At 37.0% G+C, this 23,215-nt stretch overlaps 2 protein-coding genes across 2 annotated transcripts; both read right to left on the minus strand.

The window, feature by feature from the left end:
- Positions 1 to 12,095: 12,095 nt before the first annotated feature.
- On the minus strand, positions 12,096 to 13,986 carry LOC145094413 (uncharacterized). The gene is made up of 5 exons (XM_079032624.1): positions 13,574 to 13,986; positions 13,110 to 13,303; positions 12,678 to 13,017; positions 12,398 to 12,484; positions 12,096 to 12,320 (listed from the first exon to the last, which is right to left on the minus strand). The coding sequence occupies exons 1-5, from the start codon at positions 13,667 to 13,669 to the stop codon at positions 12,285 to 12,287; spliced, it is 753 nt and encodes a 250-aa protein (XP_078888750.1). The 5' UTR covers positions 13,670 to 13,986; the 3' UTR covers positions 12,096 to 12,284.
- A 1,514-nt stretch (positions 13,987 to 15,500) lies between these two features.
- On the minus strand, positions 15,501 to 22,943 carry LNO1 (Nuclear pore complex protein). Its single transcript, XM_079032633.1, has 15 exons — positions 22,533 to 22,943; positions 21,758 to 21,966; positions 21,366 to 21,534; positions 21,070 to 21,216; positions 20,809 to 20,933; positions 20,576 to 20,688; positions 20,328 to 20,464; positions 20,091 to 20,253; positions 18,932 to 19,988; positions 18,696 to 18,848; positions 18,548 to 18,605; positions 18,334 to 18,467; positions 18,113 to 18,237; positions 17,696 to 18,020; positions 15,501 to 17,619 (listed from the first exon to the last, which is right to left on the minus strand). The coding sequence occupies exons 1-15, from the start codon at positions 22,753 to 22,755 to the stop codon at positions 15,628 to 15,630; spliced, it is 5,130 nt and encodes a 1,709-aa protein (XP_078888759.1). The 5' UTR covers positions 22,756 to 22,943; the 3' UTR covers positions 15,501 to 15,627.
- Between the last annotated feature and the right edge of the window lie 272 nt (positions 22,944 to 23,215).

Here is a 23,215-nt window from a genome sequence, read left to right on the forward strand (position 1 = left end):
AGCGTCTTATTAAGCTTCTTTGTTAGTGTTGGACCCCATTAAGTCATGCATGGGTGTAAAGTTGTCAACTTTACGTATTAAGTAGTCATTTAGAATCAGATCTGAGAGTTTAGCAGGTTGGCTTAACCAATTAAGTTCTTAACAGGTTGGGCTGGTAATCAGGGGAGTACGTTGGGTGTACCCAGCGATTACGTTGCGCGTACTGACCCCGGAAGGAGTACGCTAAGCGTACAAGCTAAAGTACGCCCCACGTACTTAGCAGGTTGACCTTCAGTTTGACTTTATTGGTTTGGGCCATATTTTTGGGCTTTTAGGATTTGGGCCTTGTTGGGCCGTTGGACTTCTGACTTTGGGCCATGGATAGACTATGGACTTTCTTGGGATTAGGTCCACGATGATTTTTGGGCCCGATTTGGAAGTTCAGCGTTATTGGGCCTTGTGATGCCATTTAGGAATTTGGGCCTTTTGAGCAAATGGGTTGGGCCTTGGTTCTGGATTATGGGTCAAGATCTAATTATTAATTGGACATTATTTGATGAAGTTAGCGTGGTAATTTTCCGGACCAACATATTGAGATTTATTTGAGAGATTCAACAGCTAGAGGTGAGTCTCCTCACTGTACTCGTGGCTCGAAGGCACCAATGTCGGCCCACTAGGTTATGTTATGCTATTTGACTTGTGCATGGTATGTTGGGCTAGGCTCATTAGTATGTTGGGCTAGACCCATGGATTAGGACGGGTTAGTGTAACTCCTGCAGATTCGGGCTAGTCAATTTAGAGACAATAAGCATTAAAAATGACTTTTTTATAGAAGGTTGTTTAGAATAAATAATCTAAAATAAAGTATAGTATATGTCACAAGGATTCCGTACATATAAAGAATGTTGAAATCCGAATTATAACGAAGAAGTAATGACCCGTCGAAGTATTGCGACAAAATCGGCATGACGCCCTTAAGGTTGCTTTCTGCAGTCCTTAAAAGCCCTTGAATCTTGATAAGAGTGACCTCCTCCTTGTTCATATGATAAGTCATACGAAACTAATCATAACAAAAAGGAAAATAGTATAGAATTATATCTGTGGTCATTTCTTCATCAAAGTTGACATTCAATTTTAGCAAGCGGTCCACATATCTCTGCATCTTCTGCAAGTGGGTCGTGATGGGTTCACCATCCTTCATTTTGGTTGTGATCATGGAGGCAATGATCTCATACCTCTCATGTTGATCACTTTGATGGTATCTTTCCATCAAATCATGATACAATTCATAGGGATAGTAGTCCTCATAGGACTTCTGCAGCTCAGCAGTCATGGTTGCAATCATAAGACACGACACCTTTATCGCATCCCTTTCATGAGTAATGTGTTCAGCGATTTTTTCAGGAGTAGCAGTGGTGACATCAATCTCCTTTAGCTCTTTATCAAGGACATATTCTTTGTCCTCATAACGAATAGCCATTCTGATGATTCGAATCCAGTCATTTAAATTCGATCCATCAAAAATGACCCTCCCACATAAGTTAATGAGGGAGAAAGAACCCGAAGGAATCGGTGTTGAAGCATTGTTTGGGATAGACATCTGAAAAGGAAGAAGAACAAAGTTTAGATTAGATGAGAATCCTTAATATTACACCCAATATGAAATATTAAGGCTAGGATCCAACACAATATTATACAATTGCGAAGAGGGATGTCGTAATCAAATTGTAAAATATTTGAAGGTAGGTAAATGACAATTTACAATTTCCACCATAAAAAACGAAATAGATTATTAGGTTTTAATTGGTTTGAAATTCCTAGATCTTTGAGATTCATTGAACTTTTCAAATGCATGTTTAAATCTCGATTGTGTCTTCCAAGTTTGTGACTAGGATGCCAAGGATCACAAACAAGGTGTGAAAAACCATGCAAATTAACATGGTACACCCAATGTTACAAATCACCTAATCAATGTGCCGGTTAACCACACTCGCTCCATTGATCTATGATTAACATCAAGCTACCCTTTGCCACACATTATCAGTCCCAGATTAGTGTTCCAGTTAACCACACACGGTCCACTAACGACTTAACAAGGTGCAAAGTGTAATGTCATGGATTAGCACCATCTTCACATTTTTCCTAAAGTAACTAAGACTGTGAATTAAATATAAGTTTAGTTACTTTATATGTATCATTATACTTTTAATGAGGGAAAATTAGTGTCCTATCTTACCCGTTCGGCTAACGACCCTCCACCAGTCAAGGAAGCGGTGGGTGAGAGTGGACACCCATTAAACCACCATTTTATAGGCAGTAACCTTATACCCCCCCTATAGACTGGCTTCGTTAATAAGGCCTACTAACGGTAAGAGCAACTTGTCTTATACATACATACATACATACATATATATATATATATATATATATAATTACTAAACTATAATACTATAAAGTATAAGGGTTGAATTTTAACTTTTAAAACTCTCGAGTTTGGAATTAAAGTTTCATTTAATGAGACTATGCAGATTCCAAAACTTGACGGCAAGTTTTGAAACTTGTCAAAACTCTTCACATTCATAACCTATGAGTGTAATTTGATTTTAATGATGAGACTTTTCATTTTCCATAACTTGACAACAAGTTATGGAGGTCATTAAACATCAATTAGACCATTTTACTAACAACTAAATTATCATATAATTCATAATCTAACTAAACTCATAAACAAGACAATTCCATATCAACAATTTTAAAAACAATTTGGTTTATCGTATAAAACAACAATTATTTTAAAACTTTGATAATTATATTTCAATTGAATGAGTAAGATCACTACCATATCTTAAAAAAACATATTTTTATGATTCAAAACAGTTTGGGGTAATGATCATATCCAATTTTAGCCAAAAACACGAATTTATGCACTCTGATCAGCCAACTCGGCGAGTCAATGAACTGGACTCGTAGAGTAGCTTCATTTCTACATGGACTCGGCGAGTTCATCAGTCAAAATGCAGAAAACTCGATTTTTCCAACTTTGAAAACAAGCAAGCATCAAATATAATAGAAAACAATCCTAAGCTCTGACACCACTATTGGGTTTTGAGCACTATAACACTTCCTAAGTGCACATGCAATCCTAAATGCTTGGATCTATGTTTTCTCTAATTATACATGCATTTTCTTTTTCCAAAGCATTCACCCTAACTAGCATACAATTGAAGCTATATAACAAAACTTTGGTTAGGATGATTACCTCTTGAGTATGGTAGAGTTCTTGACCTTTGAAAGCTTGAGCACCTCAAGTGTGATGCCTCTAATGGTTCACAAGCGCCAATATTCTCAAAGGAGGTTCTAAGAGAATAAGTTACTTGTCTCTATTGAAGGTGCAACGGATTTTGGAGCATGGAGGGGGTTATTTATAGTTGTGGCAAGTGCTAGGGTTACACTTTGTAAACCCTAATGATCCATGACTTTCCACATTCCTATGATCCATGGGTTTAACCTTCATGGACTATCCATGGGTTATATTATTGGTTTAGTCCACTTACATAATCATGGATCACTTAGCCCATACTATAAGTATCATTGATTTACATAATCATTCCACCCATATTTAATTAGTCTCTTTTGACCACAAAATTAATTCCAAATTAATTCTTGGACAATACTAATTAAATAACCATATTAATATATTATGCTTATAATATATTAATAAGTCGTAAATAACCTTATTCTCAAAAAACCATCCTATCAAATTGCATTGGTGAAGACAACTCAAAAGGACCATGTTACTATCAGGTCAAGTACATACCAATTATAGTTATGGGCTTAGACACCAAATCCAACATATACACGATATATGAAGATGAACAAAATGTAATGTTAACGATACTCTTTGAGGTTTTCTATGACATGATACAAGCACTGGTATTTTCAATGTTGTAATGGCGGAGATAAATATTTAAAGGTCGATATATAAATAACGTTTAGCATTGTATGACGAGAATCATACTATTTTCACAGTCGTACTTTATAATGGAATATCCCCGTACGCATAGATAGTTCTTTGAAGGATGGTTCCCAAGTGTAGACCTTCAAGGTATACACCATCGAAAAAAGTTAAACTTGTCAAAGAGTCAACAGTCAACAACCTTTATGTTGTGACTAACTCCTTGGTCACACAACGGTCACTAAAAGCCAAAACAATTGCGACTAAATCTCGTGACCCGCGTCGCGATCCACAGCGGTCCTAAAAGCTTAATCAATTAAGCTCTTAACCCTTAACGTCCAGAGCTCAAATCTTCATATATATGGCTCTTCAAAAGGGTTTTGGATAAAATTCTTGACTTTATCTATTTCCCAACCAAAAATGACACCATAACTCAAATCCTAACTCCTCTAGATGCTCATAAGGACAATAACTTGTGCATGGGTCCAAGGGAACCAAAGCACACACCTTTTTCCATCAAAACAAGTCTAAAAATGAACACAATCAAATCTTAAGGTTCTGGAGTTGCTCAAAACTTCAAGAACATTATTCTAAAGGACTAAAAGGGACCTCTAAGCATGAAATGAGAACCAATAAGTAATAAAGGTGGGAGCTTTATACCTTCATAAGGTCCAGAGAGTGCTAGTACTAGTAGGGCAGGATCTTGGATGAAACAAGCTTTACAAACATCAAGCACCACCTTCTTCTCAAAAGAGCTCCCAAAGGCTCAAGTTCTTCGACACAAACACACCAGATGCACTCGCTTAAGGCTAGGGTTTATCGTCTAGGGATGGAGACGGAGAGAATGTACAAACCCTAGAAGTTAGTGCACTTATATATGGCATAAAGCTTGAGATTTAGGGTTTTATGCCCGGCCGCCACCGTGTCGCGGTCTAATTCTTGATTGTGACACTATTTAAATGATATGCGTACGTCGCAATAGGTCTTCACCACCATGTGGCGACCAGGAACCCCCCCCCCCCCTCGCGTCCCCTCTCAAACTTCATGTATAAAATCTTACTTGAAACTCGGATGTTACACTATAACTAGAAAAGAAACATAAATGATGTCATTTTATAGTAGAAACATTAAAAAATGCATTCCATACTCCAAAATTTGAAGAACGCCTTTGAAAGTGATGTTTGAAAGGGTCCAATTCAAGGGCATACTAGAAAATATTTATTCTTTTCTATAAACCCTCTGCAATATAACAAAAATAATAACATATATGATGTAGCTTTGGAGTAGAAATGTTGAAAAATGCATTTCAAGCATTGAGTCAAAGAACCTTTCCGAAATATAGAAGTGACATTACACAAAATGAAAAATTATACCCGAAGTAGAAGTCCATTACAATATATATGGATAAAATGGTGTCATATCATTGAAATATCGGTTATAATAAACATTATTGGGACAAGAACTATATTACAATGAGTAGCTTCTTCCCCTTACAATTAAAGTCTTGTCATCAATAAATCTTCTAGGGAGTAAAGTGTATGCTCATTTGTGGACCCTAAATGTCACTTATACATGTTTGGTTGATGGGAAAGACTAATTAAATGTAAAATACATCGTAGAACATTCACCTCACATTTCGTTTCCAAACACCATTCAAATTGCCAACAAAACGAGATTAAAAGTGTATATTTTGTTAATTTCCAAAGCATACATTCTTTGAAATCAAACAAGTAAAGGAACTTTGCCAACCCAAGTGTCCTCACAATGAAAGAAATTGTACACTTATTTTGTGAAGCATAAAACTAAGATAAATGCCTTTATATCAAACTTGATTAGAAGAACCAATCTCAAGTATTGTTTAAAAAATGAGAGTACAAGGTGTGAGCAACTAGTCATAATACAATTTTGTTGCCACCTCACATGTCACATCACCAATGGTGTTATAACACTAAGTGGGGAAATGGTCACCATGTTATATCTTGTTATAACACCAACTTTTTTCCACTTTATAATTTCTTTTTTATTTCTTTTTCGAATTCCTTTTTTTTTAATTTAAACAAATATATTTTAAATATAACATAATAAATAAAACATAATGTATAAAAAATTATAAATAACATAGAATAAAAATAATTTTTAAAAATTAAAAATAACATTGAAATTAAATTACACATAACATCCAACTTCAAAAAAGAAATACAACGCTATTCGTTAAAAAAACATTTTTTTAAAAACTAAACACTATTCGTTGTCATTATCGTTACCATAGAAGAAATAATCCACCAAGTCTTCTAGAAGTTGTCTGTGTTTATTTGCGTCCTGAATGTCAACGACTCGATACAAATACTCTGTTGTTCCCGGTTGAAATTGAACGTGTCTGGGCTCCGTTGGCATATAGTGTGCAATATTTCGTCCTTTATCTTCTACTAACATGTTATGCATTATGATACATGCATACATGATATATCTTGGAGTTTCTAAATCCAATGGTCGTGCTGCATGTTCAACTATATGCTACTTCGCCTTCAGCACGTTCCACGTCCTTACGTGCTCTTCTTGTCTTCTCTTAAAAAAATTGTCTCGTTCTTCAACCAGGTGGCAGAATGCCTTCACGAATGTGGAATACTGAGGATATATTTCATCTGTAAGGTAATACTCATATTTGTATTCGTTTCCATTCACCGTGAAAGGAGCATTCGGGGCCTTTCCATTCAAAAGATCGTCGAATATTGGTGATTGATCAAGAACGTTGACGTCGTTTGTAACACCCCGAATTCAGGAGGTCTAGAAAGGAAAGAAAACCTCAAATTAAGGAAAGGACTCGTCGAGTAGATGGAGTGACTCGACGAGTAGGAGCGCGGATAGGGTCGCGAGTTAAGTGACCTACTCGACGCGTCAAAGGACTGACTCGGCGAGTTGTTCAGGTTTGGGGAAAACCTTAAATGCGGGTCTTGTACCCTATTTAAAGAACATTATAACCCTTCACCAGCCTCCTTGATGCTCTCTCAACTCCAAAATGAAGCCCTAGTGCCTCCCATGAGTTTGTGAGCCTTTATGAGCATTCTTGAGTGTTGTGAAGCTTGAAGAAGAAGGTGAATCCTTGGGGGTTCAAGAAGAGACTAGTAGATCCAGAAACCTATTGCATTCTCCTCCATTTTCTGGTAAGAAAGTTTCCACCTTGATCATTATGCATGTAGATCTCTCTTCTTTTTCATTTTGGGGGTTTTTAGTCCAAGAACCCTAGCATGAGAGGAATGGACGTCCCAAGAGCTTGTGTTTTCAGATCTAGCACTATTAAGGGTTGTTATAGCATAAAGGTGCAAGCTTTATGCCATAGGAATCCCCGTGCAAGAATATGAAGTGTTCTTTTGGCCTTTTTAGATCAAAAGGCCATGAATGGAGGAAAAAGGCGATAGCTTTGCATGGTTAGGAGATGGTTGGGTCCAGATCTATGTTTTGGATGCCATGAGCTTGTCTGAAATCATCTGAATAGTGTTGGACATAGAGAGACTCGGCGAGTCAGGCCAGTTCTTGCCCCAAAACCCTTCTGTTAAGGGTATGAGTTGAGTTTGGAAAGGGGCTCAGTCGGCCCGAGTCCATGATGGTCATGAAGTTCATCGTACTCGACGAGTTCAAGAAAGAACTCGGCGAGTCTAAGGCAATCTCCTTAGTTTCTGAAGATGGACTCAACGAGTTGTTTATACAACTCGACGAGTCACCGTCTAGACACATTCATATGTGGATGATGAACTCAATGAGTTCAAGGATGAACTCGGCGAGTCGGTTGAAGATGGTCCCGATTGTATGGTTGAAGGAGGACCCGTCGAGTTCTTGCTAGACTCGACGAGTTAAGTCGATGGATGTATTGGGTTGTAGGGGTATGAACTCGATAAGTTAGTAGAACAACTCAGCGAGTCAAGTCAACTGGAGGTTGACTTTGACCGTTGACTTCGACCAAGTTTGACCAGGGTTGACTTTTGGATTATTATGGTCTAAATGTTGTTTGGGTATTGATAGTTCGGGGAGCCGAAGGGTCAGCGGTTCAGAAGTGTCAGTTAGCAGTCATAAGTGTTCAGCGAATCTTCAGTAGTGCGAGGTGTCCTCACTGTGTGTATGGGTCTACGACCACAATGCTGGCCCATTATATTCATTTTTATGTTTTGCTTATATATAGAAGGAAGACCCGGGGGTTAGCCCTAGGCACTTATTGATATATGTTCCGGGTTACGACCTGATGTCGGGCGAGGCCCGAGGAATGATAGGATGCTAGAGGTCTTTGTGATTCTTGCGTATGTTGGTATGATAGGATCTGTACCGAGGGTCCGATGTCGGGGTAAGCCCAAAGTACGTTGGATAATAGTATGCTTCTGGGCCGGGGATCCGATGTCGGGGTATTCCCGAGGAAGATTCTTATGTAGTGCGTTAGATTATACTTATTGTCATCATGATACTTGTATGTGCCTGGTTGGGAGGTGAGTGTGGGCGAGGTCCCGTATCTCATCACTAGCTGAGTATGGATAGGGTTCCATATCTCGATATTAGCAGAACATAGGCGAGGCCCGTGGTAGGAAGTATGTGAGTATGGGCGGGGGCCCGTATCTCACTACTAGTAGGAGTGTGGACGGGGTTCCACTACTTCAGTAGCAGACCAGGGGCGGGGCCCAAGTTAGGCGAGGCCTTAGATCAGGGTATGGTTAGGGAATGTTTATGTATGTTTCGGTATGTTATTTCATCGTATGTATGTGAATGGCGGGCGAGGCCCAGAGACAGGCGGGGCCTAAGGGAAACAGATTTGTATACCGAGCGGGGCTCGATGCCAGGTGGGACCTGATGCCAGGCGGGGCCTGATGACGGATGGGGTCCGATGGCGAGCGTGGCCCAATACAGCGGGCGGGGGCCCAGTATGTAGTTATGTGCTCAGAATTATGTATGGCATGTTTCGATCAGTAGATATGTATGGTATGAGGTAGGTTGGGGAACTCACGAAGCTTCGTGCTTACGGTTTTCAGTTTTGGTTTCAGGTGTTTCCGATAGCGTAATGAAGAGCACGGCATGATCGCATGGCACACACCAAGAAGTTTAGCCTGGGATGTTTACTCTAATGAAATGAATAAGTGTTTTGAGAAAAATACTCTGATTTGTCATATAATCCTTTTTAGTATGTTTGAAAAGATATAATGTTATGGTTAGTAATATTTTTAAAGAAATTTTTTGTCATGATTTTTGGGATGTTACATCGTTGTTGGAACCCACAACCTCAAAAAATGCATGCCAAATCCATAAATCTTGAGAAACAGCAGCCTCTAAAATCAACAATGGTGATTTGATGACCACTTGTGTATTGCCCTTTCCATGCTATCGGACAATTTTTCCATTTCCAGTGTGTGCAATCAATGCTTCCTATCATTCCGGGAAACCCATGGCGCTCTTCATGAGCCGCATACAATTCTTGCAAATCATGCAACGAAGGTTTCCGCAAATACACGTCTCCAAATGTTTCAACAACACCCCTTGACAATGTATACAAACTCCCCATTGCGGTTCTTTCGGACATTCTCATATAGTCGTCGATGGTGTCGGGTGACTCCCCCATAGCCATCAAACGAATGGTCGCAGCACATTTCTGCAACGTTGTAAACCCTCCTCTGCCTCTAGCATCATATCTCAATTGAAAAATTCATACCTAAAAATATATTAACTACAGTTTAAAAAAATAATACATTTGTTGTAAAATTAAAGAAACATATAGTACTTTTGTATTTATTTTGTATAAAAGTACAATAAAGAAGTGATATCGGCTTTCCAAGGCATTAGCGATCCGTAGGAACACATTCCTACTCAAACAAAATCTTCTTTAAAAGTCATTCGACCCGTAGACACAATTATCCGCAAAGTAATCGCGATATAGATGTTCGTGTCCTTCGTTGTGATTTCTGTTTAACATCACACGTATTGTTAGTAGCGGGGTTGGGTCTGGTTGTAGCAGGTCGGTAGTGTAATAATGATACATCATCCTGAAGAATATATCGTCATCGGAATCATCGGGCGAGTCGAAAAGATCCATAATTTCTTTTGAAGATAATTGAAATTATATAGAGAGAAAGAGAGAAGTTATGCTTTCTACAACGATTTCTACCAGTCTAAGCCTATCAAAAATATAATTTTTTGATAGAGTGGGAATTACCTGTTATGATCTAAAGGAAAGTTGTAGATCTCATCGAGAGCTTTCAGGGGATATAAATAACGTCAAAAACGAAGCTCTTATGAAGAAGTTACACCATTTTGAAAATCGTGCGACCGAAGAGCACCACACGCGCTGATGACGTGGCACCACGTGGCATGGTTGGGAGCCGCCTTCCTCCGAGTGACACGCCGACGTAGCTCCACAAAAACGCAACACGTGGCTCCATAAGAATGTAACACTTGTCACCTTCTAGAAGGAGGATGGGTGGAGGATTCCGCTTGCGACAAGTGACAAAGGACCAGAGGAGCCAACAAGGCAAGAGCGCGCAACGCGCCTCTTGTCCCTACCCAGCGCGCCCTACTATGTCCTATAAATACTCCTCCGAATTTGCTCATTTTCCACACCATTTCCTTCATAACTCTCTCAAAACCTCTTTGCTTTCTTAGGTCCGATTTTTCTAGGTTTCTTGAGTATTTTAACTAGGCTCTAAAGTAGCTAGGAGCCCAACAAAATAGCGCTTTCGGTTTCGGAGTTTTGTTCGTGCATTTTTCTCGATTTTTTGTTAAAACCTCTGTAAGTTAAACTACACTCTTTTGATTTCAGTGTAACTTTTATTTATATTCATAAGTTGTTATTATGAATCTATAAATAAGATTTATCAGTAATTCCAACTCAAAATACTGATTAATCTTCTTATGAGAGAGAAAGAGAAAAGTTATCCATAATTTTTTTTGAAGATAAATGAAATTACATAGAGAGAAAGAAAGAAGTTATGTGTAAAAAATTGTATAGATAATATGTATGTATAGGAAAAGAATAATTAATTTTAAAGTTTTTTTTATTAAATTGACCGTTTGAGTTTAAAATCAAACAGTATAATTTCCATTTCATCCGGTGGTAATGAACATGAATTGTAACAAGACGAGAAGCAACGAGTAGGAGAGGGGGGTGTTCCCCGTTACAACGGCGTTAAGGTCGTCCACGTAAGCCCATAACGAGCAAAATTGACCCATACCGCATCGTCGGTAAATGATCAACCTAAAAAAAATTATGAATAAAAGCAAATTAGTTACTATATTTTGGTCAACACTTTAATGTTTAGAATCAAAATATTTGACTAAAACTACTCAATTTTGTTAATTTTCTATTGTTATCATTTTAATGAGCTATAGAATGTCAAAGTGACCGATATGGAAATAAGGTTTAGTGGAATATTTTAATCGATATTGGTTAAACTAAAAAACAACCAATTTAGTTTTTACTTTTTACCGTTTACGTATATTACCATAAACATTATTATTTGGAATTTTGGATGTATGTAGATATAATATAAAAATCTTTAAATAACTATGTGTTTACGACTTATATATTAAATAAGCATATTTTAAACTATGTTACACAGAGGATAAATTAATGATTTAGTCTTTTATTAATTAAATTAAAAACAAGTGTCGACATTATTACATGTTATTTGGCCTTTGTTTAAACCTTATAAATAATTCACCATACCAATTATTTTTATTATATTCATTTCAATTTCGTCAAATAATACATGTTAAACATATATTTAAACATATATTATTATTTCTTCTACTTTTCCCTTAATTAAATGTCTCAGATAAACACATTTTAAGAAATACAGAAATATATTAAAGAAAAATATTATTTTTAAGATATTAGAAGTAGACCAAGACCTTTTACCATGGTGAATATCAAATCAAAGACCAAAAGAGATCAAAAGTCCTTCATAATAAAAAAAAAATCCATAACTACTATAATGTTAACGTTTCAATATTATTATTTTATGAATTAAATATATCAAATAACATATTTTAAAATCCATTTTTCCTTAAATAGCATATTTTTATACAACATATTGTTGTAGTTTTGTGTACGTCCATTTTGTGATCATTGGACATTGATCAGTGCAAAGGTACAATCCAACATGCATGAAGTACAACCCTCATGCATACCATATTTGTTCAAATGTAATTCAACTAAATGAATAGATTGAAGATGCAACTGTACATTAGAGTATGTTACCTCAAATCATTCAATATAAGAATAATAATAATAATAAAGCTGCATTCTGTAAAAATAAATTAAAAAAAGAATATATTGAAATAGGAATCATATGATATATTGTGAAATAATCTTCTTTCTACTTCAAAGACTCCCAAGCCTGTTTACTATGCTCCTTTCCTACATATACAAAAACAAACTTACCAACATTATATTCATATAATCATAGAATTATAAAAATAGGAATTTAAACTTACATTTGAACCCCGAAAAGATTTTCCTAAAGGTGGCTTCAACAGAGAATCAGACAGCGACGCATCCATGCCCATGCGACGGTTTTGACCCTACAAAATTACACCAATTTCTCATGCAACCATCCTAAGTATAATCCTGATACATGTGTATCATGTATCAGGCACTATTAGGCACAGTGCCTAATAGTGTGTGTGTCTGATAGTGCGTCTATCACTATCAGGCACAGTGTGTGTCTGATATAGAGTCTATATCAGACACGATGTGGATGATGAAGATATTTACCGGTTGTAAAGATTCTTCATCATGGTTATCAGGGAAAAGAGAGGTGTAGTATGATGGATCATAGATGGAAGCTCCTCCACCTCCTCCTCCAACTGAATCAAGAGAACCAGATGTGCGTCTAACTACATGAGGAGGTGTTGCAGGATTCATGAAACTGTTCCTCGAATCCATATCTCCATCTCGAGGAACTATACTATCTACAAGTGAAGGCCCCAATCTATACATCTGAATCCATAACAATGAGGATGATGATCTTACTGTGAACCCAATTATTTGCATTAACAGAGTCAATCTCACTGAAAATATCGCAAATTCTCCATAAATCTCTGAAGAAATGTTCCTGAATACGTCCCAAACTGAACTGTTTTAGATGAAACTGAAGAGAGAGAAAAAATTGAATACAGAGGAAGAATTATAAGAGAGAAAGCTAACCAGATTTCTTGACTGAAGAAGATGAACCACAGAATGTCTAGCAAAATTGCGGAAAATAATAGAGCTGCATAAGTTCGACCTAGACTCTGGCTGCTACTCTCGATTGCAACCAATGCGAATAACCCAATTCCGAGATTTACAAGCGTAATTCCATTATATAATGCCCCCAATGATCCAATCAAAGCACAAGCAATCTTCAAACATATCATAAAACTTCAATCGATTAATACAAAATCAAAAGTACATCGCGATATAAACGAACAGTTTGTGAATCGGTGTTATTTATTTATATTAAAATTAATGAAAAACACGAATTCAGATGAAAACTCTAGGTCATGATTCATAAATTCAGTTCTACGTTTCGGAATCATTTGTAGACGGATCAAAACTAGTGTAAAATCACAATGTGTACGACTAACATGAATTCATTGACATGGGAATACAAAATGGGGAGAGAGAATTACTTGAATGTAAATTAGAATCACGGCGAACGACTGAATCTTGTCGTAATCACGAAGCCAGGTTTGTATCTGAGTGTTCAATTCAGGACAAAGCATCATAAAGCAAACACAATCTTTCCCTCCTCCAATCCGGCCTTAAACAACTGATAAATTTGAACTCGTCCCACCTCAATCAATCAATCAAATTGCGAAGAACATCGGTTATACGATCAATTGGGCTACATTGAAAGAAACGGAATCTTAAATCAATGTCTGAGATAAAGATATGATTGTTTCTTGTGGGGTTTCTCTTCTCCGAACACTGTTTTGTGTGAGTATGCGTTATATGTGTGTTGATCGTGGAAAATGAGGAATTGGGGAGAAGATTTTTGAGGGGAAAGATGAAAAAGGAAAGCGTTCAACACTGGCATGAACCCGCTACTTCAATTTCTTTATGCTTTTTGGGTTATTGAAAAGTTACATTTACAATCCCTCTCGTATAAAATAGTGACTCCTAACCCCCTAAAGTTTTGTATGAAAGTCATTTAGACAGCGGATTGAACCGAACTGAGAAAGAACTGAACCAAACATAAATGAATAAAAATGAACAACTTTTATGTATAGTATTTGGTAGGACTAGAACAACACATAACAAGATACTAAAATTACCAAATTATCCTTCTCAACCATTAATTTGTTATAAATATGGTATTCAAAGATTCTAACAATTTATCAACAAATATTGGTGATGACAACGTGTTAGTTTTTCACAGGATGTCAACACGTACATGCAATATGTAGAAAGGGTGATATAAGGTTCATTCTTTTTGGATGCAAGAAAAAGTTTAATTCTTTAAGGGTTTGGTACTATTATAGAACCAATGTAACTTATATCATTAATTTTCCGTACATATTTTAGAAATTTGTCACATCCAAGTCACGTTAATAATAATAAAGTGCCCATATTGCTTTTATATAGTTTAGGGATGTTATGTTCTGAAATGTTAATTAAATAACTTTTTACATTATATGCCAACATTTATCCCTTGTCTAATTTAAGTCTTGAAATTAGACCCTCTACCTATCATCTTTTCTTGAAATCAGATAGAACGCCAGTGGTGGTGGTTGAAGGAGGATAAGATGGTAGTTTAATTTCAGTGTCTCCGTTAGAAAAGCTTAACCTCACTTTTTCTCAATGGAGAAGATAGTGAAAACTGATGATGTTAAATTGTTAATACAATTATGATTATGAAGCAACTTAAACTGCAAGTTATCGAGTTTGGTAATCAAAAAATTACTGAATTTTTATGGATCCTGTGAGTTTATTTTTCGTGATTATATTTTGTTCCCATATGTCTTACAATCCACCAAACACCCTTTCAATTTAGGCACAAAAAGAAAGCAAGGTCAGTAGAGGAGATAGTGAGTATATATACTCATAAATCACAAAAATGGACAAGTTTGACGAAAAATAGGGAATCTGTTGAAAAAAAATACCAAAAGGTATCATTATCTTTTTGTGATTATAAGAATACAAGTCAAAATAGGCACCATTATTAGAGAATCAAACTATCTGATAACTAATCTCGAAAACGACCAATAAAAGATATCCATATTCAATATACTCTTTACTTATTACTGAATTTGCACCCCCGAAATGGGAGTATATGCACTGATAGATCACAAAAATGAATTGGTCGTGTTCTCGGATGGTGCAATTTATCATTTATTTTTTATTATTACTAAATTTGCCATAGGTAGTGATAGCATAAACAAAAGCATTTAAACCTTTTTAAATTTTGGATATTAAGATTTAATATTTATATATGCTAAGATTTTGACAAACTGAATAAAATAATACATTAAAAATAAATCGTACTTAATAACCAAAACGTTTAAAAATAGCATTTTCTCTAACCATAACCAAAAAACCATTGAACTCGTTATCACGTGAAAAGAAACACATTTGTTTAATTAAAGAAACAAAAAAAATGTTCATATTGGTTTTGTTTAATAGATAAACAAACATATAGGAATATACTACCTTCAACATTAGATTCGAAACTATATATGATTATCTATCTTCTCATCTGTGTAAAGAGCTCAGAGGGAGGTCTTGGTGTTGTTCCTCCACTACTACCAAATGTAGAGAATCCACTTCCACCTTGGCTCCCAAAAGCACCGAATCCACCACCACTACCCGCTGCAGCACCACCAAATCCACCACCACCTGCAGCACCACCAAACCCACCACCACCCGCAGCACCACCAAATCCACCACTGCCTGCTGCGGCACCACCAAATCCACCACCACCGCCAGTAGCCGCAGCGGCAAATCCACCACCGCTAGTAGCTGCCGCTGCAAACCCACCACCACTGGTGGCTAAACCACTAAAACCTCCACCGCCGGAAGCCAGATTGGCAAACCCACCGCCAGACGAAGCAGCGGCAAAACCACCAGCAGTTTGACTGGCACCGAAACCGGAACCCCCAAAAGAACTTGGAGCACCAAACTGTCTCGACTGACCGAAAGAACCAAGAACCGACCCTAACACCTGTTGACCCGACCCAATCTGAGGCGGCTGCCCAAACCCCTGTCCACCACCACCACCACCACCACCAAATCCGCCAGAAAACGCATTGAAATTTGGTTGTTGAGACGGTTGTGAAGGTTGCATGGGTGGTGAAGATTCAATGTTGAAGGATGCAGGTCTAAACAGACCACCAGTAGGTTGAGAAGGAGCAAATGAAGGAACCGGTTGAGATGGAGTAGCTACCGGGTTACCAAATGGTGCACCGAATGGGTTCGGTTTGGGTGCACCCAGGTTCGGGTTTGGGGATGACCCGAGCCCAAACCCACTGAAATTTCCCAATGTGGGAGGTGTTTCAGGTACAGGAGCTTCTTCCTCCATCTCATCTTCCTGTGAAACTGCAGCATCTTGTATCACTAATGATGCTTGTTCTTGTTCTGGTTTTGGTTTTGGATATGATGATAACGAAGGAGAGGGACTACTTGTGGCAACTGAGGAAACCACGGGGGTGGGAGGTGAAATTTGAGTTGAAGAATTCTCATTTGGTTTTATATCGAACTTGGGTAATGAAAGTAGACTAGGTGTTGGAGTTGGAGTTTCAGTTGTATCTGGTTTTGATTTGGAAGTGTTCAAATCTAAGTTGGCTGAAGGTTTAATGGAGGATGAAAACGAAAGAAAAGAAGGTGAAGGTGAAGGTGCAGAGAGTGGGGTGGTGGTCTGAGTAGCACCTGATTGGATCCCAAAACTGGTTGATGGTTTACTAAATGAAATGGGAGGCGTTGAGGATGCAGGTGTTGAAGTAACAGGAACAGACAATGATGCAACAGAAGAAGACACAGCTTCACTAAGCTGGTTCTCTTTCGTAGATGATGATGATGAATCCAAAGAGAAACTTTTTCCAGAAAAGGCAGTAGATGATGACGTGGCAGAAAATGGTGATTCTTGACTCTTCTTTGACCAAATTGAGGAGCTTTCTGCCACTTTGGGTTTCGGCTTCTGGTTCATGTCTCCAACTGAAAAGTTTGGTTTTTCGGTTTCTTTATTGCTTGATTCTGAGAAGTCAAGAGGCTTCTTCTGGAATATATTTGTTGCAGGTGACTTTGAAGGTTCCAAGAAACTTGGAGGCTGTTGAGTAATTTTTGGGTCATCTGATTTTAAGTTGAAGGTGAAACGGCTTTTTGACTTTTCAACCTCTTGACTTACAACAGGCGTTGACTGTGAATGTGAAACAGAGCCTAAAGAAAGCACAGAAGCTGCTACCACTGGAGTTTTTGTTGAATCTAAACTGTTACTGTTACTGTTACTGTTATTACCCCAAACTGAGGAGGAATTCAATTGTCTCTCAGAATGTCGCTTTATTTGTGTTTCTGATGGCATATTATGAGAAACCGTGGGACCCACAGACAACCGATCGAGTTTTCTAGTGCCAGGTGGCAAAGATGATCTGGCGGGAGGTGTACTTGTACTTGTACTTGTCCGCTCCTCTTGCAAAAGCATCCTTTTTACAGTTGTTCTTGGGGGTTCAATGCTTGCCCAGCTCTGAAATGAAATTTTCAAGGTTAAAAATGTCATTTTTTTATGTAACAGAAAGAAGAAAGGTAATTTACGGTTTTACCCTATCAAGAGAATCTCTGCGCCTTCTTGCTGTTTCTGGTTCAGAACTCTTCACAGCACTTTGTTGACTTTTCTTTGTGTCTGAGCTGGCAGAGATTACAAGTTGACTTTTTGGTGGGACTGACCTAGATTTTTCTTGACTTGGAGAATTGTCGTAGGAGATTCCGATTGTGTCAAATAACTCCTTTTTCACGTTTTGTTTTTTTGTGGGTCCCGTTTCGATACTAAGCACAGCCATTTGTTTTGAAAGACATTCAGAGAGTTTCTCTGCAGCTGCCAACTGTGCATTCATGGTGTTGTGTAAACTGTGTAAAGACTGAACGTGCCTGTAAACCAAAAGATTCTTTCATTAATATTTAATCCTAAATACAAAGTATTATTATTATTAATTAAATAATAAATAATAAATAATAATCACCTTGGTGGGCCATGTCTCGTATGGAAAGATCTTCGATTCGTTTCAAGGTCGCCTTTATCACCAAATCTTTGGAGTTCAAGGGTGTTTAAATGTCTTTCAAGTTCTATTAGCTGATTTGTCAAATTCTGGCAGAAAGGAAACATTTTTATTTTAATAAAATATAACGCAAAAAAATAAAAAATAAAAAAGTGTTGGTAAGAAAAGAACTAAATAGTAAATACCTGATTTATCTGTAAAATATGTCTACGTTTCATTTCCAATTCAGAATTCAGCTTCTGGCGATTCCAAATATCTAGATATTGACTATCGGTTGCTTGTTTCACTATTGCCTCCATATATATTTTCCTTGCCAAAACTATAAATTAAAAGCAATTAAAATATATTGGTAAATAACTAAATATAGAAATTATTTCGTATAAATTTGATGTTTGTTACCTTGAACAGTCTTGTCAAGGATAAGTTGAACCTCTTCAATCCCATGATCCATTGTGTCCTATTATTATAAGTAAGGTCGGTATGGTAAATATTTTAAACTACAGAGAAGAATCAAATGAGGTGATTGTGAAGGAAGGAAGGAACTTACAGTCCATTTTCTGCATCTTTCTGAAAGTACCAAAATACCCTCTTCCAGAGCTGTAACAGATTGCTTATGGGCAGAAACAGAGGCATCATAAAAACCACCTGGTCCTTGTATAGAATCCAACAGAGTGTCTAGTTCTTTTGCCATCTCTTCAACCTGAATACAATACAAAACAGAATAAACTCCAGACTGATTTTCTTTTTCTTTTTTTTTAAAGTGAAAAGATTACATTTACTTACACTGCGTTGTTCTGATAGATTTGGGTCAGAATTTAACATCCTTGACTGAGTTTGACTTCTGTAATTTCCTTTGTCAGATGATCTCAAATCCAAAGATTTTCCTAGATTCGGTGGTGTAGTAGACATTACAGGCAATGTGTTGATAACATTAACCCCAGATGTGGTTGAAGTAGTTGTGGATGGAGCAGAGGGCATTTTGGGAAATGAAAGTTTCAAAGGTGTGGTTCCTGTTCCTGTATTTGAAAAGGGAGACTTCACCTCAAAAGTTCTAGAAGAAAACATGCCTCCACTAGAAGATGTTCCTGATGAAACAGGCAGATTAGTTGATCCTATTTTGCCTGATGATTCTGCACTCCTTTGGATACCAGAAAAAGACGAAAAAGAAGAAGAAGAAGAAGAAGAAGATGGCATCCCAAAAGCATTTGAAGAAAAGGGTGATGATCCAGATGAAGTATTCAAACCAAATGATGCCTTATTCACACTAGCATGAGCTGAAGAAGAAGAAGAAGAAGAAGAAGAAGAAGAAGAAGAAGAAGATTGAACTCCAAAAACATTTGAAGAAAAGTGTGATCCAGATGAAGTATTCAAACCAAATGAAGCCTTAGAAGATTGCATCCCAAAAACATTTGAAGAACTAGAGAAGCTTCCAGATGAACCATGAAAACCAAATGAAGAAGCTTTATTGAAAGATGATTCTAAACCTCCAAATAGTGTTTTGTTTGATTTATCATTTTTTGAAACAGAATCAGCAACTTTTTCATTTTCAATCTTCCTCACATCTTTAACAACAGGAACTTGTTGTTGTGTAGCACCTTTATCTAGCTGTAAAACTGATGTAGAGTTGGTTTTTTCGTCTTTTTTCATTGTATGAGCTTCACTGTGTGCTTTCTCATTTTGTTCATCCACTTTTACTTTTTGAGGAGTTTGATCCTCAATTTGCTTATTATTGTTAACAATATTCATCACTTGATTTTGAGAACTGATTGGAGAAGACTCAACTTCCTCATCAGAGACAGAAGAAGTTGCATCTTCTGACAAAAGGGAAGGGCCTGTGGCACTACATAAGAAGTTGTAAGTTAACCAAAGCTTTACTTCTTTGAAAGAAAAGAAAAATAATAACATTTTAAATATTATTTGTAGTCTCGGAAATGAGAAATACCTGGCAAAATGGAACATAAAAACCTTTGCATCAATAGTAAGGCAAAGAAGAATGCAACATGGTGAAACTTCTGTATCTTGTTCCCCAAGTGTGAGTCTAAGTTTCTCATCCTTGTAAACTTTGTCAACAGCAAGCCCCAATATCAGATTATCATCACTGTTTTCTGATGTAGGAAGCAAGTTTTATTAGAATTATTGAAATAAATTAATCAAGATTATTAGCAGATGCCATTGTTACCTTGAAGATTAATTGTTGGAATCCATGCATCATTTGTGATTTCTATCATTTCAGCTTCATTATTCTTATCTGAAGACCAACCAAATAGCACAATGTGTTGATCTGTGTTCTTCCTATTAGCAACAAATGCAATCTCACTGCATATGATTCAAAAAGAACATGGAATTAGCAAGAAACAGCAGAGATTTCCAAAACAGTTATGATGCTAAGCAATATGTATATTAGGAAAAGAGAAAAAAAAAACAAACCATTCATCCACATAGCTCACAAACATATGGGGTCCACTTCCAGATGGAATGTCATCCTCATTTATAGCAAGAAACGCATCACTAAAAGTCAAAGCCACTGGATTGGAAGAGGGCTGCATGCAAACAAACAAAATCCACATGTAAACTATATGAATCTGAACCAAAAACATAAACCTTTAATACAAAATTATGTTAATAAAGAGCTTAAGGATGATACTAATGTGTTTACTTACTTTTGTGATTTTTCCATCTTTGACACTGATGAGTTGAAGTAGATAATTCTCCTCCTTCCCATCAGCATTCAGACGATAACATCCTAAGATAATACAATCTGGGCGGACCCACCTGAGAGAATCCACTGTAAGAAAAGCATAAAGACACTTCAGGTTCCTTCTTGACTTGTAAACACACAAGAATGAAAAGCTATATGGAAGTAGACTACATGCATATAAGGTTATTAAGTTAAAGTAATCAAGATTTAGATAGTGATATACCTTTTACAACAGAATCTGGAGCGGAATCATCAACTAATGAATCGAATAGTAACTTAATTTGTAACTTTTCTTCAAATTTTGATGATAAAATGCTTAAATAATCATATTTCGCCACAGCAAGAAACTTTCCATCCATGCTCCAGTTAACTAGACAACAAAAACACAGTGATAAACAAAGTGGTATTTAAGTTTTCTTAAAGTGTCTACTCAGAAATTAAGCCTTTTACAGACAAAAAAAAGGACAAGGAACCAATCAACCCAAGAAAACTTTAAATAGTTGAGAATATAAAATTTACCAGCATCAACATTGTCCATAAGATTATTAAGATCATCTTGGCCAGCTGCATGGTATAAATTTCCATCATTTGTAAGAACAACATACTGTTGCTTCAAGCGTGGACTCCACTGCATGTCTTTGATGCTACTTGAACCATTGATTGACTTGGAAAAGGAAGGTTCTTGATCCTAAAAGATGAGAGAAACAATCATATCCACAGTGGCATTGCATCAACTCTTGAACAAACTATCTTTTGATTCTCAAGAAAGAATAAAAAGGAAATTGAACTTCAAGAAGTTAGCCCATCAACAAAAACCATTTTGAAACCAATGCTTAAGCCGATCATTGTATGGAAACACCAGATTTGAGGGTTATACAGATAGCAAATGAAATAACAAAAGCATCACGAACCTTATTAAGAAGACCTTCGACTGAGAAAAAATAAAGGTCAGAACCAACAGAGGCTGCAAGCATGGAAGAATCTGCAGATAATGCCAATATGGAAATCTTTCCAACAGAAACATCCACAACACTTAGCTCCTGTATACAAGGACCAGTGCCTCCATTTTTCAACTCTTCTGCTGAATCCATAACATCTTTGGTCCTTGCAACACAAAACCCTAGCAGCAACAAAGTGGAGTAATATTATGGAAACCCTGAACAGTTTATAATATATGTTCCCTTTCTGTTGCAATACATAAAAAGAACTTTGATTTCTGAGTTCCAACTTCCAAGTTCCAACCTTGTAATTTTCTACAATATGCATATGGGTATAGGTACAAAAGAATACCACTAATTTTCAATAGGCAGTTTGTGTTATTAAACTATTCGCAGTTATCAAGTTTTGGAGAAGTTTCAGAATCAGATCGTTCTGAAGTAACAAGTAACAACTAACTCAATGTTTGATAGAAATTTTGGTAAACATCAGCTCGACTACACCTCATAAGACATAACTCTACCAGCAACCAATCCAAGCCACGTTAAAGTAAATACATACACTGTGACAAACTCTATCCCGAAACATTAACAATTCTCCAGGGGAAATGAAACTGACTTAAGAAAAGAAAAAATCAGTATTGTAGCAGCTTCGATACAAAAGTAAGAGTACTAACTCGATACTTGCGACCTTCAGCCCTAGTTAACATCAAATGATGTAAATAAACTCCAAACGAGAAAGAGCTCTTACCGGAGGAATGAGCAACAATAATCACTCCAAAACGTTCTGAGACTGCCATGGGACGAGACGGAAGGTTGTCCATATCGAATTTGAAATCTGCATCAGATTTGATGGGAACAGATTCGCCGATTTTGCTGAAACGATAGTTTTTTGTGCCAATTTGGTCTCCTTCGATTTCTTCCTCAACTTTGATAACATTTTTACTAGCATCAGCAGTTTCTGTTTCCGCCATTGAAGCTATACCAGGTGGCTTGAAGGATCAAAGATTCGAAACCTATGGCGAATTTGCGAACGTAAGGGGTTTTGGGCGGGAAGTTATATGGCCAAAACCTAGATGTCTGCGTGTGGAGTAAGCACCCAGTGACCAGCTTGGGGCTTGGGAGGTGGCAATGAAGATTTTTACGGTGGTTAGCTAATTACATTTCATAACTACTAATATAATTATCGGGAAAATCATATCATATATACGGATAAAATGATAAGATTTTGAAAATTAGGGCAATTTGGAAGAAAAACGACCGAAAGTTTATAAAACATAAAAATCCGTTTGGTCTTTTGGTTAGCTAATTACATTCCAATGTTTTTACCAATGATTATATCACCTCTTGTCCTGCTCTTCACTCCAACCACTTCTGTTATACTCTCCATCCTTCTCACGTCGACTCAGTAAATATGTCAACGAGGGCAAACGG

This window comes from Lactuca serriola, chromosome 1 (assembly GCF_051521515.1).
Source record: "Lactuca serriola cultivar US96UC23 chromosome 1, Lser_US96UC23_V15, whole genome shotgun sequence".
NCBI classification, from domain to species: domain Eukaryota; kingdom Viridiplantae; phylum Streptophyta; class Magnoliopsida; order Asterales; family Asteraceae; genus Lactuca; species Lactuca serriola.

Coding starts and splice junctions, on each gene's coding strand:
- LNO1 (XM_079032633.1), bottom strand. CDS start 22,755: ATGGCGGAAACAGAAACTGCTGATGCTAGTAAAAATGTTATCAAAGTT. Junction 20,934..21,069: donor TCCAGATTCTGTTGTAAAAG/GTATATCACTAT, acceptor CTTTTCTTACAG/TGGATTCTCTCAGGTGGGTC. Junction 20,689..20,808: donor AAGATGGAAAAATCACAAAA/GTAAGTAAACAC, acceptor GTTTGCATGCAG/CCCTCTTCCAATCCAGTGGC.
- LOC145094413 (XM_079032624.1), bottom strand. CDS start 13,669: ATGATGCTTTGTCCTGAATTGAACACTCAGATACAAACCTGGCTTCGT. Junction 13,304..13,573: donor TGATTCTAATTTACATTCAA/GTAATTCTCTCT, acceptor ATATGTTTGAAG/ATTGCTTGTGCTTTGATTGG. Junction 13,018..13,109: donor TTCTTCAGTCAAGAAATCTG/GTTAGCTTTCTC, acceptor GGACGTATTCAG/GAACATTTCTTCAGAGATTT.